At 52.4% G+C, this 13,331-nt stretch overlaps 1 protein-coding gene across 1 annotated transcript in view; it reads right to left on the reverse strand.

Moving 5' to 3' along the window:
- Positions 1-13,331, reverse strand: part of SPNS3 (spinster homolog 3 (Drosophila)) — a 44,512-nt gene that overhangs the window by 7,190 nt on the left and 23,991 nt on the right. The window contains 1 exon segment of the mRNA XM_008568694.1: positions 869-934. Coding sequence (XP_008566916.1) covers positions 869-934 — 66 coding nt within the window.

Below are 13,331 nucleotides of genomic sequence, written 5' to 3' on the forward strand. Positions count from 1 at the left end.
GTGGGGCCGGCCCAGTGGCGCACTGCTACAGTGCGCCGCTTGAGAGCGTGGTAGCTCTCCCGCCCGAGGGTTCGGATCCCACATACAGACCGGTTCCCGCTTACTGGCTGAGCGAGGGGCGGGCGCAGCACCGAGGGTTGCGATCCCGTTGCCGGTCCCAGTCCGGTACGGGCGTGACACTGAGGGTTGCGGTCCGTTGCCAGACACGAAAAAAGACAAAAAAAAAGGAAAAAAAAAAAAGGAGGCAGGGAGGCTGGACAGAGGGTAAGGTTCAAGCAGGGGCTGAGCTGGGCTCTGGACATGACAGAGTCATGTGGTCAAGGACAGCATTAGGCCTCATTACAGGCCAAGCCTGTCCCTTGCATGGCAGCCTCAACACACAAGTTGGTGGAGGCTGGACCCAACTGGGCTCGGTGGCTCCTTCCCTGAAGTCCAGCATCCCGGTCTGCACACCCAGAGTGGAGGCCAAAGAGCCCACATGCTGAGGAGCAGCCCAGTAAAGAAAGAGGGAGGGAGGAAGAAGCCCTCGAGTCACAAAGCCTGGGCTCCAGTCCTGGTCCAGTGTCTTGGCGCTGTGTGACCTTGGCCTGGGACCTTGGTCCAGGCACCTGCCCTCTCTGAGTGCCCATTTGCTCATCTGCAAAATGGGAGTGATGGTCAGAGGAGATGTTTGAGTGTAAGGGGGGGAGGGTCTCTGGTCCAAGGCAGCTGTTCAATGGCCTTGGTCCCCTCTCCCATGGTCTTTGAAGCCCCTCCTTACCCCCAAGATGCTCAACAGCAGAGGTCCAATCCTGAGCTGGACAGACCCCAGCCCCCTCTGCTCTAAAGGCCCCAGGACCAGCCCCCCGACCCTGACCCCCACACCTACCAGCAAGATGTCAGCAACCACTGCCCAGTTGCAGGACAAAAGCAGCTCCCCAAGGGCCAAGAAGACCTGTGGACAGAGGGCAGCCTGGGTGAGGCTCCCCAGACCCCAGTCACTGACCCCTGTCCGCATTGTCTCTTCCCACTCATGGAGAGACAGGCTCTGCATAGCAAGACTTACTGGGATGGGTGAGGTCTGGAACTGTTTTTCTAGTTCTGGCATCCTCAAGGGTGGGCAGACAGTCCCAGCCAGGCCACACCAGCAGCCATGACCAAGAGGTGAGTGTCAGGCCCCAGGTGTGAGAACAGCACTCTCCCTAATGGACAGCCCCCAGGGCCCAGCCCTCGGAGTTACCCACCAGGCCCCAGTGGAGGCAACCAGGACTCCCAGACCACTTTTAAAGGTAGGGAAACAGAGTCGGAGAGGAGGAAGGCCAAAGGACTGCTCACAGCTTGCCCACTCCTTCTCTGTTTTCTCCTAGGGCCTGCAAACACTGATAAGGCGCCTACTGTGTGCCTGCCAGCCTACCTGGCCCCAGGCACCCCACCAACGGCCCCTCCCAGGCCACCCCTTCCCAGATCCCTAGGGCAGTGCAGGGTGGTGAATAAGACCTAGCACACCCACTGTGCAGACAGTTAGACTGAGCTGGTAAAAAGACCAGGGCTTGTCTGAGGTCACCGGCCACCCCAGGACCAAGCCAGCCTGGAACACAGGCTTCTGGCCCCTGCCCTGCTCCCAATGTCCTCTGGTGACCACAGGCTACTCTGGGCTCATCTCACCCAGCTCCCTGAACCCCCCACCTCGTGCCAAGGGATTAGGACAATCCTCATTCCCCTCACTCAAGAGGAGTTTAATGAAGCAGGAAGAAGGAGGGAAAAAAGCCTCATTTCTCAGAGCTTCCAAGAGCTTATTGCTGAGGCGGAATTAGTCATTCCTGGAGTCACGGGGCTATGCGCGGGGCAGCTTGGTCTCAGCACCCAGAGGCCTCATGTTCAGAGGCCTAGGAGTACCCAGGGCAGAGGAATGGAAGCACCACTGCCTGAACACCTACTATGCACCAGGCATGTCCACTCCTGCTACTCCGTCTAAATTCTCAAGGTAGGTAACCTCCTAAGGCTGAAGTCATTACCCCCATTTCACAGATGAGGAAACTGGCCCAAGGGCACACATCAAGCCACTTCCTGGTGAGCCTTCACTCCTGTGGTTGGCCTGTACAAGGTGAGGGTGAGGGGCCGGTGCAGGGGAGAGCTCCGAGGGGCCTCCAGCAGCCAAGTGCCTGGAAGGCCAGTGCAGGGGAATCAGAGGAAAGCCCAGGATGGGGAGAAGCTCCTGAGGGGAAGGTGGCATTGAGCAGAGCCCTGAAAGATGGTCAGGATCAGGACAGGCCCAGAAGAGCCACAAGACCATGCCAGGCAGAGGAGCCACATGAGCAGAGGCAGAAGGCAGGAATGTGCCCAGCACGCTGCGGGTGCAGGAATATGGCCCAGCTCTGGCGGAGGAAGGGCAGACAGGCCAAGGAGGCCACCCGGCTTGTGTGTTCTCTCAGTCTAACCAGACTCCCTGTGGCTGCAGTCCCTGGCCCTTGGCACCCAAACTGGGAGGCCTTGAGGTCAGGGTGGGTCTCCCTCAGGCCTAGGGCGTGTGGCTGGGCACCCACAAGGGTGGGAATCAGGAAGTGGCCATTGGGCAGGTTTCAGGCAGGGCCCAGGCAGCCGCAGACCCACATTCCAGCTTGACAGGGACTGCCAACCCGGCCTCCTGGGGCCACATGAAAGCCTGGCCTGACTCACACCCACCTCCCCTCCAACTTCTTCCGGGCCTCCTGCCCCTGGAATGCCAGGCCTCTCCTCTCCTCACACCTGCATTCTGCCTCTGCATCCTCTCCCTCCTCACAGTCCAGGCACCAGCCACCCCTGCCCTGTGGCTGTGCAGCCTCCCCCACACCCACAGGACATGCTGAAATACACCTTTTCCTTCCTCCAGCTGGAGCAGGGTGGATCCCGACCCCAAAATAGAGCCGTCCAGAGGGAGGCTGCAGCCACAATGGGCCTTTCAGGTCTCCTCAGACACACCTGGAAACCAGCACCACGCCACCAAATCCTTGTCTCCACTTGGCGGCTTTAGGGGCAAAGGGCCCGGCTGAGGAGAGGCCGCCTTCTAATCCCGTAATTACAGAGTCTCCTGAGGCAGCAGCCGCCTGGGCCTCCCGGGCCACCTCGGCTCAAGAAGGGCTCTGCAGCGAGCGGGTGTGGCCTTCTGGGTGGACAACCCCAGCCCCACCCTGCCTTGCTGGGTGACCCTGGGAGGTCACTACCTCTGGTCCTGGTCTCCCCAACGGGACAATGATGGGGGGCTCCTACAGCACCCACAGCCTGTGCTTCTAGAGCTGGTTACCCTGCTTTGCACTAGTGTTGCCAATAGGCCGATGCCAATCAAGTCCTAGGGTTCAATGGCTTCCATGCTCAATTCAGACTTGGGTTCCATAATTAAAATCAAAACAAGCAAACACAACAAGAAGGGCCCTGGCATGAAAATGCTGGCCGACTGTTCAAAGCCTACATGGGTGTCTCAGCCCCGCAGTCCCAGGCCCCTCCAGGACACCCTCTCCTGGACAGTCACAGGCACCTCATGCTGACCATGTGCCCAAACTCATTCTCTTCCCCATCCCCTGACATTGCCATTCCTGCCCAGTGTGACTGAGCCAGACAAGACACAGACCCCAGGGACAGACTGGCTGCCAGCAAGCTGCCAAGCTGCTTCTGCTCTGGCTCAGGGATGGCCTGTTGTCCCATCACCCAGCCAGATGCCAGGTGAGGGGAGGGCGTCCTACATGCCTTGCTCACCTGCACACCCCTCCAGTCTCTGAGTCCTGTCCATTCTGCGCCCTAACTGTTCCTCCAGCCCACCTCCATCTCCTATCCTCTGCTGCCAGCCAGTTCCAGGCCTCCTGCTCACCTCCACACCAATTTCCCAGGTTCCACCATCCCTCCCAACATCAGATGCAGAGGGGACTTCTGAAAGGGAAATCAGGCTCTGCCCTTGACTCCTCAGAGGCTATGTGTGCCTCCTGCACCCTGACTCAGCCCTCCTGGGTGACAGGGCTTGGGAGCACTGCCTGGAGCCTGAGAAACATGAGGCCCCTTGGCCCCTGGCCTCTGCCACTTCACACTCCCCCTCGAGCTGGGGCAGCGATGATGAATATCCCTGGCCTTAGTCATCCCTGGCCAGAGAGACGTGCACGCACACGCACCCACACTCACACCATCACACATGCACACATGCGCACATACACATGCAACCACACAAGCATGTACAGACACGTGCATACATGAAGCCTCATGCACACACACGAGCTTCAACACACATGCACACTCACACATGCACGCACACAGACACTGAAGCTGGAACACACACAAAACTCACACACCACAAGTACACACAAATGCAAGTAACAGGGATGACACTCAAAATATCCAAACATGCATGACAAGGGCACCAACCAACCAGACGGTGGCTGTCAACATTGGCACAGGCTTGCTGGGGTGCACTTGCTGAGTGACAGCCTAGCACAGACATACTTGTGGTCTCAACATAGGCACAGCAAGTAATGCACATAGACACACATACATGTAAACAAACATGCTCGTGCCCTCATACTGGTGCATGCACGTGGGCGTGCACACACTCATACCTTCAACACATACACACCTCTCCTCATGTACACCTGCATGCACAGGTAGGCATGGGGAGAAAGCAGGAAGGGAAGATGGGGCACCTGCCCCAGAGAAGGGTCAGTCTCTGTGGGGTGGATGGGGTGGTGTCTTCACCCTGGTCCATCTCAGTCTTCCAACTGATCTCTGACCTGCAAAGAATGGACTCTAGGCCCAACCAGGAAGGGAGAAGGCAAATGTCCCCATGGGTTCATGGTGACTGGGCAGAGCAGAGACCCAGTTCTCCCTCTTCATGGACCAATTCTTCGCCCAGTGTGGCTGAGGCAGTCAGGACACAGGCCCCAGGGCACAGACTGGCCGCCAACAAGCTGCTGCACTAGCTGGCATGCTTTGCCCCTGGGCCTGCCAACCTGTAATCGCAGGGACTGGCATCAGAGCACAAGGGCAGTGCCTGGTTTCCAGGGGCCGGCAGCAGCCCAACAACCTGGGGCGCAGACAGGTGGGGAGCGAGGCAGTGAAAGCAGCAAAGCTCTGGTGATCTCCTGGAGAGTTCAGCTGAAGCTGTGGGCTCTCCCAGTGGGTAGTGCTGCCCAGCCAAGAAGAGACACTTGCTGGATCCTGGTAGGGAGGTGGGGCCTTCAGAGAAAGGGCAAGCAGGCCTCTCTCAGCCTCTCTGAGGCAGCCCCTGGAAGGGCCTGGTCATTCCAGCCCAGCAAGCAAGAGAAAGGGCTTATCTGAGAATCCCCCTGAGGGCCAAGTCTGGGAAGTGGTAGAAGAGCTCCCCAGAACTGGGACACCCACACAGCTGTCTGTGCCACCCCAGGGACCAGAGAGCAGATCCCACAGCCATCCCTGAGTCCTTGGCTGACTCTTGCCTATGCTATCCTATGGTGGATACACATCTTGGCCAACCACCTCACAAGCTTCCCTATGGATGCCAGATGGGGCAGATACCAGGCCCTATCCCAGGTCCTTGCTTGGGAGTCTCAAGGCTGAGAAGGGCAGCATCCCCTCCCAGACATATAGGCCTTGGTGACAGCCACGCTGGCTCTGCTCTGTGTCGTGGTGCCCACACCTCTCCTCGGGCAAGGAGGGAACTCAGAGTCATGATCAAGTTTGGGTGGAAGGGGCCTGAAAGGTCATCTGGGCAATGACAGAGGATTGAAATTGCATCATAGACTCTCTCTCCCCAGAAGCCAAAAAGAGTTAAGTCAGGGGGAAAAAACTGTTTTTCACCAAAGAAAAGAATAAAATCTAGTGAAATAAACATAAACACTGGTAGCCAAGCAAAAAAGCAGATGATTATGGAGTAGAAAGTACAGCCCTTCTTCTTCAAAGCCACTCACCAAAAGCCTCATGTCTGGAGGGAAATAAACTGAGTAGGTGTCATTAGTTCTCACTCTTCACTGACAACCAGGGGGAAAGGCTGCTGGGAAAGAGGTAAAAACGGAGAAAGTGATTGATGACTTCAGCCACTGACTCCACTCAAGGCCGAAGGGTAGCCCCCATCCCAGAAGGGGGATGCACCCAGTAATTAAGCAGAATGAACCCTGTTATACAGAGCACTTACCTAAATCCCAGAAGACAGAGCAGAGCCCAGGTGTTCTAACAAAGATTCCTTACAGCCTGCTTGAGCCCTGCAATTCCCTCAGGTGACAGAAAAGTCTGCAGAACCTAACGTTCAACCCTCAAACCGCAGCCCCTTTGCAGAAGAGAATGGTCACAGAGAAGCCCGGAAAGAGAGTGAAGGGCAAGGAGCTACCCACACTTCAGCAAAGCAAATTCAGCAACTGAGCAGAGGTGCCCACGCCCAGGCTAGGGGAAGGAATTCAGCATGTGAGGTGTGCAAACATGCTGCAAAAAAGGAAGGGAGGGTGGGAGGGAGGGAGGGAAAGAAGAAGGGACGAAGAGAGGAAGAGTAAAGAAATAAGGAAGGCAGGAAAGAGAGAGAGAGAAAGGGAAAGAAAGAAGGAAGGAAGGAAAGGGGGAGAGAGGGAAAGAAGGGAGAGAGAGAGACAAAGAGGGAGAAAGGGAAGGAAAGGAGGAAGGAACGGAGAGAGAGAGGGAAGGAGGAAGGAAAGAGAGAGGGAGACGGAAAAAGAGAGAAAGGCACAAAGGGACAGAGGGAGGGAGTGTGGGAGGAGGAAGAAAGGAAGGAAAAAGACCCAATCTAGAAGGCAGATGATAAGAGAAGGTGCAGAAGGAAACTCATAATTGCGCCAAACTATAGAACAATATAATAAGAATATTAATTCAAAAAAGAAAGAGCTCAAAGATGAAATAAACACCCAATAGGAGGATACGCAGAGGGAGATCACAGACCTAAGGAAATAAATGAAGGAGCAAAACAACAAACAACATCATTACAGAACTAATACGTGTAAAACAGCTAGACGCAGAACAGACGCCAGTGAAAGTAGAATTACTGATGTAGACAGAAAGCTTGAGATACTCTCATTGGAGATTTAGAAAAAGACAAAGAGAATGAAACACAGAGAAGTGAGTATTGGGAATACAGGTGAGGATGACCAGGGCTTGGACTAGGGAAAGGCAAGCAAGGCACGGGACACGGGGTTGAAGGAGACTGTCACTCTCAGGGTTGCGCAAGGGTGGGGTCAGCACCTGGGCTGAGTGCTTCCTTAAATTTTTCTGCCAAATGTCTTGCTTGCCTCACTCTCGTCCCAGCCCTGAACATGATCCAATGCAAGTAAAAAGCCCAACAAACAAACAAGAAGTATTCAAAGAGGCAAAGCGGGGAAGGGGACAGTTGGCAGACAGAAGAACACTGCGATGAGGAGACTTTGATACGATACGGAATATTGAACATTGAGATATATTCCAGCTGGGGAGAGCAGCTTCCGACACCTGCTTGGTATGGGCTGGACCTAGATTTGCTTCTAAAGAGTAGAATACAGAAAAAGTGAGGGGATGTCACTTCCGTGATTAGATTACAGAAGACTGTGACTCCCTTCTTAATAGAGTCCTTTGTCGTCTTCTCAGACTGCACACTTTGATGAAGCAAACTGCCCTGGAAAAAAGGCTCAGGTGACAAGGAGCTAGAGCAGAACCTGGCCAACAGCCAACGAGGATCTGAATGCTGCCAACGACCACCACGTGGGCTTGGGAATGGATCCCTCCCCAGTTGAGCCTTCAGATGAGACCACAGACTCTCGGCCAACCCCTTAATTGCAGTCTTGAGAGGGACCATGAAGCAGAAGACCCAACTAAGCTATGCCTGGATTTGTGACACACAAACACTATGAGATAACGAGTGTGTGTTGTTTTAAACTGCTAAGTTTTGGGGTGATTTGTTACATAGCAATAGATAACTAATATACTAGCTAAGTTATTGAATTTCAAGAATATATAATGAAATCTTCAGATATCCAGATAGAAAAAGTGAATCAACATTAAGAATTTTTAAACGTCAGGCTAACTTTATTCTCCATTGCAATATTTGATACCAGAAGACAACAGGTAAATGTTTGCTAAGTAATGAGAGAAAGAAAAGGTGACCTAAGAATATTACATGCAGTTAGATGCTGTTCAGATAAAGAGTCAAAGAGGAGAAGATGATCTCAAACATGAATGAGCCAAAGGAATACAAACTCTCTAGCCTCTTAGCTTGGGTGGGGGCGAGAGGGGGTGGGGAGGCAGGAAGGGATAAAAACTGCTTAACCCCAAAATCTGCTCAGCAGACAATGAGCATTTAAATATAAAGTCCAAACAACTATAAAGTCCAAAGTTTTACAATTAATTCAAACTTAATTTCTTTCATTTCCTTTCAATGCCTGAAGAGGCAGACTTTAAAAAATTAATTAAACATATTATATGATTCTATTTATATGAAATGTCCAGAATAGACAAATCTATAAAGACGGAAAGTAGATGTAGTGGCTGCCTAGGGCAAGAGCTGAGCGTGGGGATGATGAGACAGATGGGGGGAACGGGGAATGACCACTAATGGGGGTGGGGAAATGTTCTAAACTTGATGTGGTGATGGTTGCCCAACTAAAGTACTAAATGTACTAAATATTTAGTAAGTATACTAAAAACCATTTAATTGTACACTTTAAATGGGTGAGTTGCATGGTATATGACTTATATCTCAATGAATCTGTTTTTTAAAATTACACTCCCATGTGACCCCAGATAAATAAAAATACTTCTAACTAACCATAAATCTGTGTATGTATACAGAGAGACACATATAGTATGATATGTTTAATTAATGATAATTAAACAACAAATGTGGAAGCAAATAGGCCAAGATGTTAAGAGTAGTTAATTTGGAGGGATAAAATTATGGATAATTGTTCTTTTCCTCTTTGTGCTTTTCTGCTTTTGCTTTTGTTTTTCAGTTTCCCCCAAATACAAATATAAAGGTCATTGGATGCAGTGTGGTGGAATGGATTGCTGATCCCAACCCTTGGCCTCACTACGGTGGCATTAACCATCCATGCCCTTGACCTGTCGAATGCCCGCAGCTTCGTCCTCACGGGCATCTTCACTTCTATCTATGCACACTCCCTTGGTGAGCTCTTTCAGTCTCATGGCTTTAAATAACCAGCCTAGACCTCTTCCTGAGCTCCACACTCATAGGGAGGGTATTTCAAAAAGTTCATGGAAAAACAGAATTAAAAGATAATAAAGGGCTGGCCCGGTGGAGCACTGGATAGTGCGCCGCTTGGGAAGCGCGGCAGTGCTCCCGCCCGCGGGTTCGGATCCCACATACAGACCGGTTCCCGCTCACTGGCTGAGCGAGGCACGGGAGCAACACCGAGGGTTGCGATCCCGTGGCCGGTCCCCGGTCCGGTCCGGGGGCAACACTGAGGGTTGCGATCCGTTGCCGGACCCGGAAAAAAAAAAAAAAGATAATAAAAATCTTCCCATGAACCTTTTGAAGTACCGTTGTATGTCCAACGACCTCCTAACAGTTGAAAGTCCTAGGAGGCATCTGGCCCGGTGGAGCACTGGATAGTGCGCCGCTTGGGAAGCGCCTGGCCCGGTGGAGCACTGGATAGTGCGCCGCTTGGGAAGCGCGGCAGTGCTCCCGCCCGCGGGTTCGGATCCCACATACAGACCGGTTCCCGCTCACTGGCTGAGCGAGGCACGGGAGCAACACCGAGGGTTGCGATCCCGTGGCCGGTCCCCGGTCCGGTACGGGGGCAACACTGAGGGTTGCGATCCGTTGCCGGACACGGAAAAAAAAAAAAAAGATAATAAAAATCTTCCCATGAACCTTTTGAAGTACCGTTGTATGTCCAACGACCTCCTAACAGTTGAAAGTCCTAGGAGGCATCTCAAATTTAACACGTCTAAATGGAGCTCCTAATCCCAGCCCCTCCAAAAACACGCTGTCCCTCCCTCAGTCTTCCTCATCTCAGTAAATGGCAACTCCAACCTTCCTGTTGCTCAGGCCAAACATCTTGAAGTCACCCTTGACTCCTTCCTCTCTGTCACACTTCACACCCAACCTGTCAGGAAATCCTGTTGATTCTACTTCCAAAGCATACCGGAATCTGGCCACTTCTCCACACTTCCTCCATAACTACCCTGGTCCAAGACACAACCATCTCTTGCCTGTACGATTGGAAAACCTCCTGTTTCTGTATCTGCCTCTGTCACCTTTCGTCCTATTCTCAACACAGCAGCCAGAGAGATCCTGCTAAACCACGAGGCCGATAGTTACAAAATGGCCAGAGTGATCATGCCTCTTGCTACTCAGTCGCCTCCCCCAGTGAGCCTGGCTGGCCCTGCCCTGGTGTCGATCAACACAGTAAGGCACGAGTGATGTTGTTGGAGTTCCTGGCCTGCGCCTGAAGAGACATTACAACTTCCACGCTTGCTTTCTTAGAGTGCTGCCGGGTCTAGCCTGGTGGTGGGTGAACAGCCACATGGAGAAGAATCCGGGAGCCCCAGCCAACAGCCAGACACGAGGGAGGCCAGCTTGGACATTCCAGCCCAGCCCATCACCCAGATGCAGGTGAACACGTAAGTGAGTACAGGCGAAACCAGCGGAGCCACAGATCCAGGCAAGCCACACAATCATAGGAAATAATCATTGTTTTAAGGCACGAAGTTTTGGGGTGATTTACTATGCAGTTATAGATACCGGATACAAACCATAGTCAGATCACTTCGTTTCAGTGCTAGACATCCTCTAATGGTTCCCCATTTCGCTCACATTGGAAGCCAAAAGTCATCGCAGGTACCAGGCCCTACACGACCTGCACCCCCACTCCCCGCCTACCATCATCTCTGACCTCATCTCCTCTGCCCTTCCCTGGCTCACCCCATTCCAGCTACACTTCCTCAAACACACCAGCCATGCCCTCTCCCTCAGGGTTGCAGTCACAGGCTGTTCCCTCTGCATGGAAGCCTCTGCCACACTCCACATCTGTGTGGCTCCTTCCCTCACTTGCTTCTGGTTGCTACTGAAGCATCACTGTCTCAGCAAGGCCTCCACTGACCCCCTGTACTGTCTGTCACTCTGCGTGTCCCCTTTCCCAGCTCTGTTACTCTCCATAGAATGCATCACCATCTGACATATTACTTATTATACATGCTTGTGTTATTACGTCCTTATTTTTGCCTGTTTTGTTCAATGCTGTACTCCCAGTGCCTGGAACGGTGCTTGGCACACAGGAGGTGCTTGGGAAGTATTTGATAAGTGAGGCATCGGTGCTGCTCATCCCAGCTGAGACCCGCCTCCCAGCCACCTCACCACGACCTCAGCTCTGTCCCTTGAGGCCTCAGATTATATCTGCTCCCTCACCTCATGAGGTCAAGCAGGGGGTTGAGGGTGAGCACTTGACCCCCAAGTTTCTCACGTGTGAGACCAGAAGACCAGCATGGAACTAGAGACCCACACCTTGTGGGCTTCACAGCCACATGCACAGACACTCTTCCCTGCAACGTCAGACGTCCACAGGACCCGGCGCACAGTGCAGGAGGAGCCCCTGCAGCACAATGGCAGATTGTATTTTCCGAAGACGGCCACTGCAATATTTCCAGTCCTACATGCTCTTCCAGACCACTGATACTCTCTTATCAAAAGATGAAGTCCATTTTCTCACCCCATTAATCTGAGCAGGAAGCTGTGGCTCAAGCAAAGAACAGAATGCAGCAAAAGTGTAACTTTCCAGGATAACTTTCAAGGGTAGGTCATAAAAGGCAATACAGCTTCATCTGGCTCTATTTCAGGACACTAGTCCTTGGAACCTGGCCACCATGTTGTGAGGAAGCCCAGGCCACATGGGAAGGCCGCAGGCAGGTGTTCTAGCCAATAGCTCCAGCTGAGGTCCCAGCAAATAGCCACTATCAACTGCCAGATTGCCGCTAGCCTTTGATGATCCGGCCTCCCACCCCATCCTGCCTAGCTAACACCAAGTGGAAAAGAGATGCTCTCCCCTCCCGCCCCCGAGCCCTGCCCAAACTGCAAATTCATGAGCAAAATAAATGCTTTTGTGGTTTTAAGCCACTGCTTTGTTACATATCCATAGTAACTAGAACAGGTACAAATGTTTGTTTATCTCCTCATTGAAACCAAGAGGTAAATAGTAGCATTCCCATTTTATTGCTGAGAAAATTGAGACTCGGCAAGGTCAAGATCTTGCCCTAGTCACACAGCTAGTAAGCGAAGAAGTAGAAATGATGTGCAGGTTTCTCAGACTCCTCGATGCAAGCTCTCTCCAATGCCCCCACTCCTACCTCTCCATCTCAACCACAAAGCCCCCCGAGGGGGCATTGCCAACATTCAGCCACGTCCTCCAGCCCCTGCCTTGGATTCAGTCCCTCCTCTGAGCCACAAACCCCTTCTCCTCTGAAGGGCAGCAGCTCTGGGCGGGAGGCCAAGGAAGGGGGTGTGAGCCAAAACCTGCTGTGTGTGTGTCTGGATCCTAATTAACAGCCGGGAAGTCCACTTCCTCTGCCAAGAGAACTTGGACCAATAGAAGAGATGGAAACCTCAGCACCCGCAGGTGGGCCACAGGGAATGGGCTCCCCCAAGTAAGGCCCAGACCAGGCTTTATATGCTCAGAAAACCTCATTTCCATGAAACATGCAGCATGACTTGGCCCCTACTTCAGGAAATTTGGGAGCAGACACACTGTGCCACCAAAAACCCCTCTTTCCCATGCAATGCAGTTAAGCCACAAAAGTAGTTGGAGAAAAGCTATACTCAGCCATAGACACACATGTGCACACACATCCCATGCAATTATCTGCATGCACTGATACATGGGTATGTGCACCCTCACACACAGACATGTATACCAAACTGCACATGCGGACAGACTCAGACACACCATGCACGTGTGCATGAATTAACATGTACACGCAATATACATTTAACATGAATATATATGTACTCATAGACATATACACACAAGAACACACGTATATACACTCATATTCACAGACCTGAATACATTCACACTTAGATGCATGCACACACTAGCACACATTCCACCTGCCCACGGGGCCTTCCTAAGAAGATCCTGGAGCCTATCTCCCCAGTATTGTCCCCTCGGCAGCAGAGATAGTACAGGAAGGACTTTTGTTCCCACAATCTCAGAAGGTGAAGTGATGGATGGATGGATGGATGGGTGGGTGGATGGATGGATGGATGGATGGATGGATGGGTGGATGGGTGGATGGATGGATGGATGGGTGGATGGATGGATGGATGGGTGGATGGATGGATGGATGGGTGGATGGATGGATGGATGGGTGGATGGATGGATGGATGGGTGGATGGATGGATGGATGGGTGGATGGATATGGATGGATGG

The sequence above is a fragment of the Galeopterus variegatus genome, unplaced genomic scaffold, assembly GCF_000696425.1.
Source record: "Galeopterus variegatus unplaced genomic scaffold, G_variegatus-3.0.2 Scaffold25, whole genome shotgun sequence".
Taxonomy (NCBI): Eukaryota; Metazoa; Chordata; class Mammalia; order Dermoptera; family Cynocephalidae; genus Galeopterus; species Galeopterus variegatus.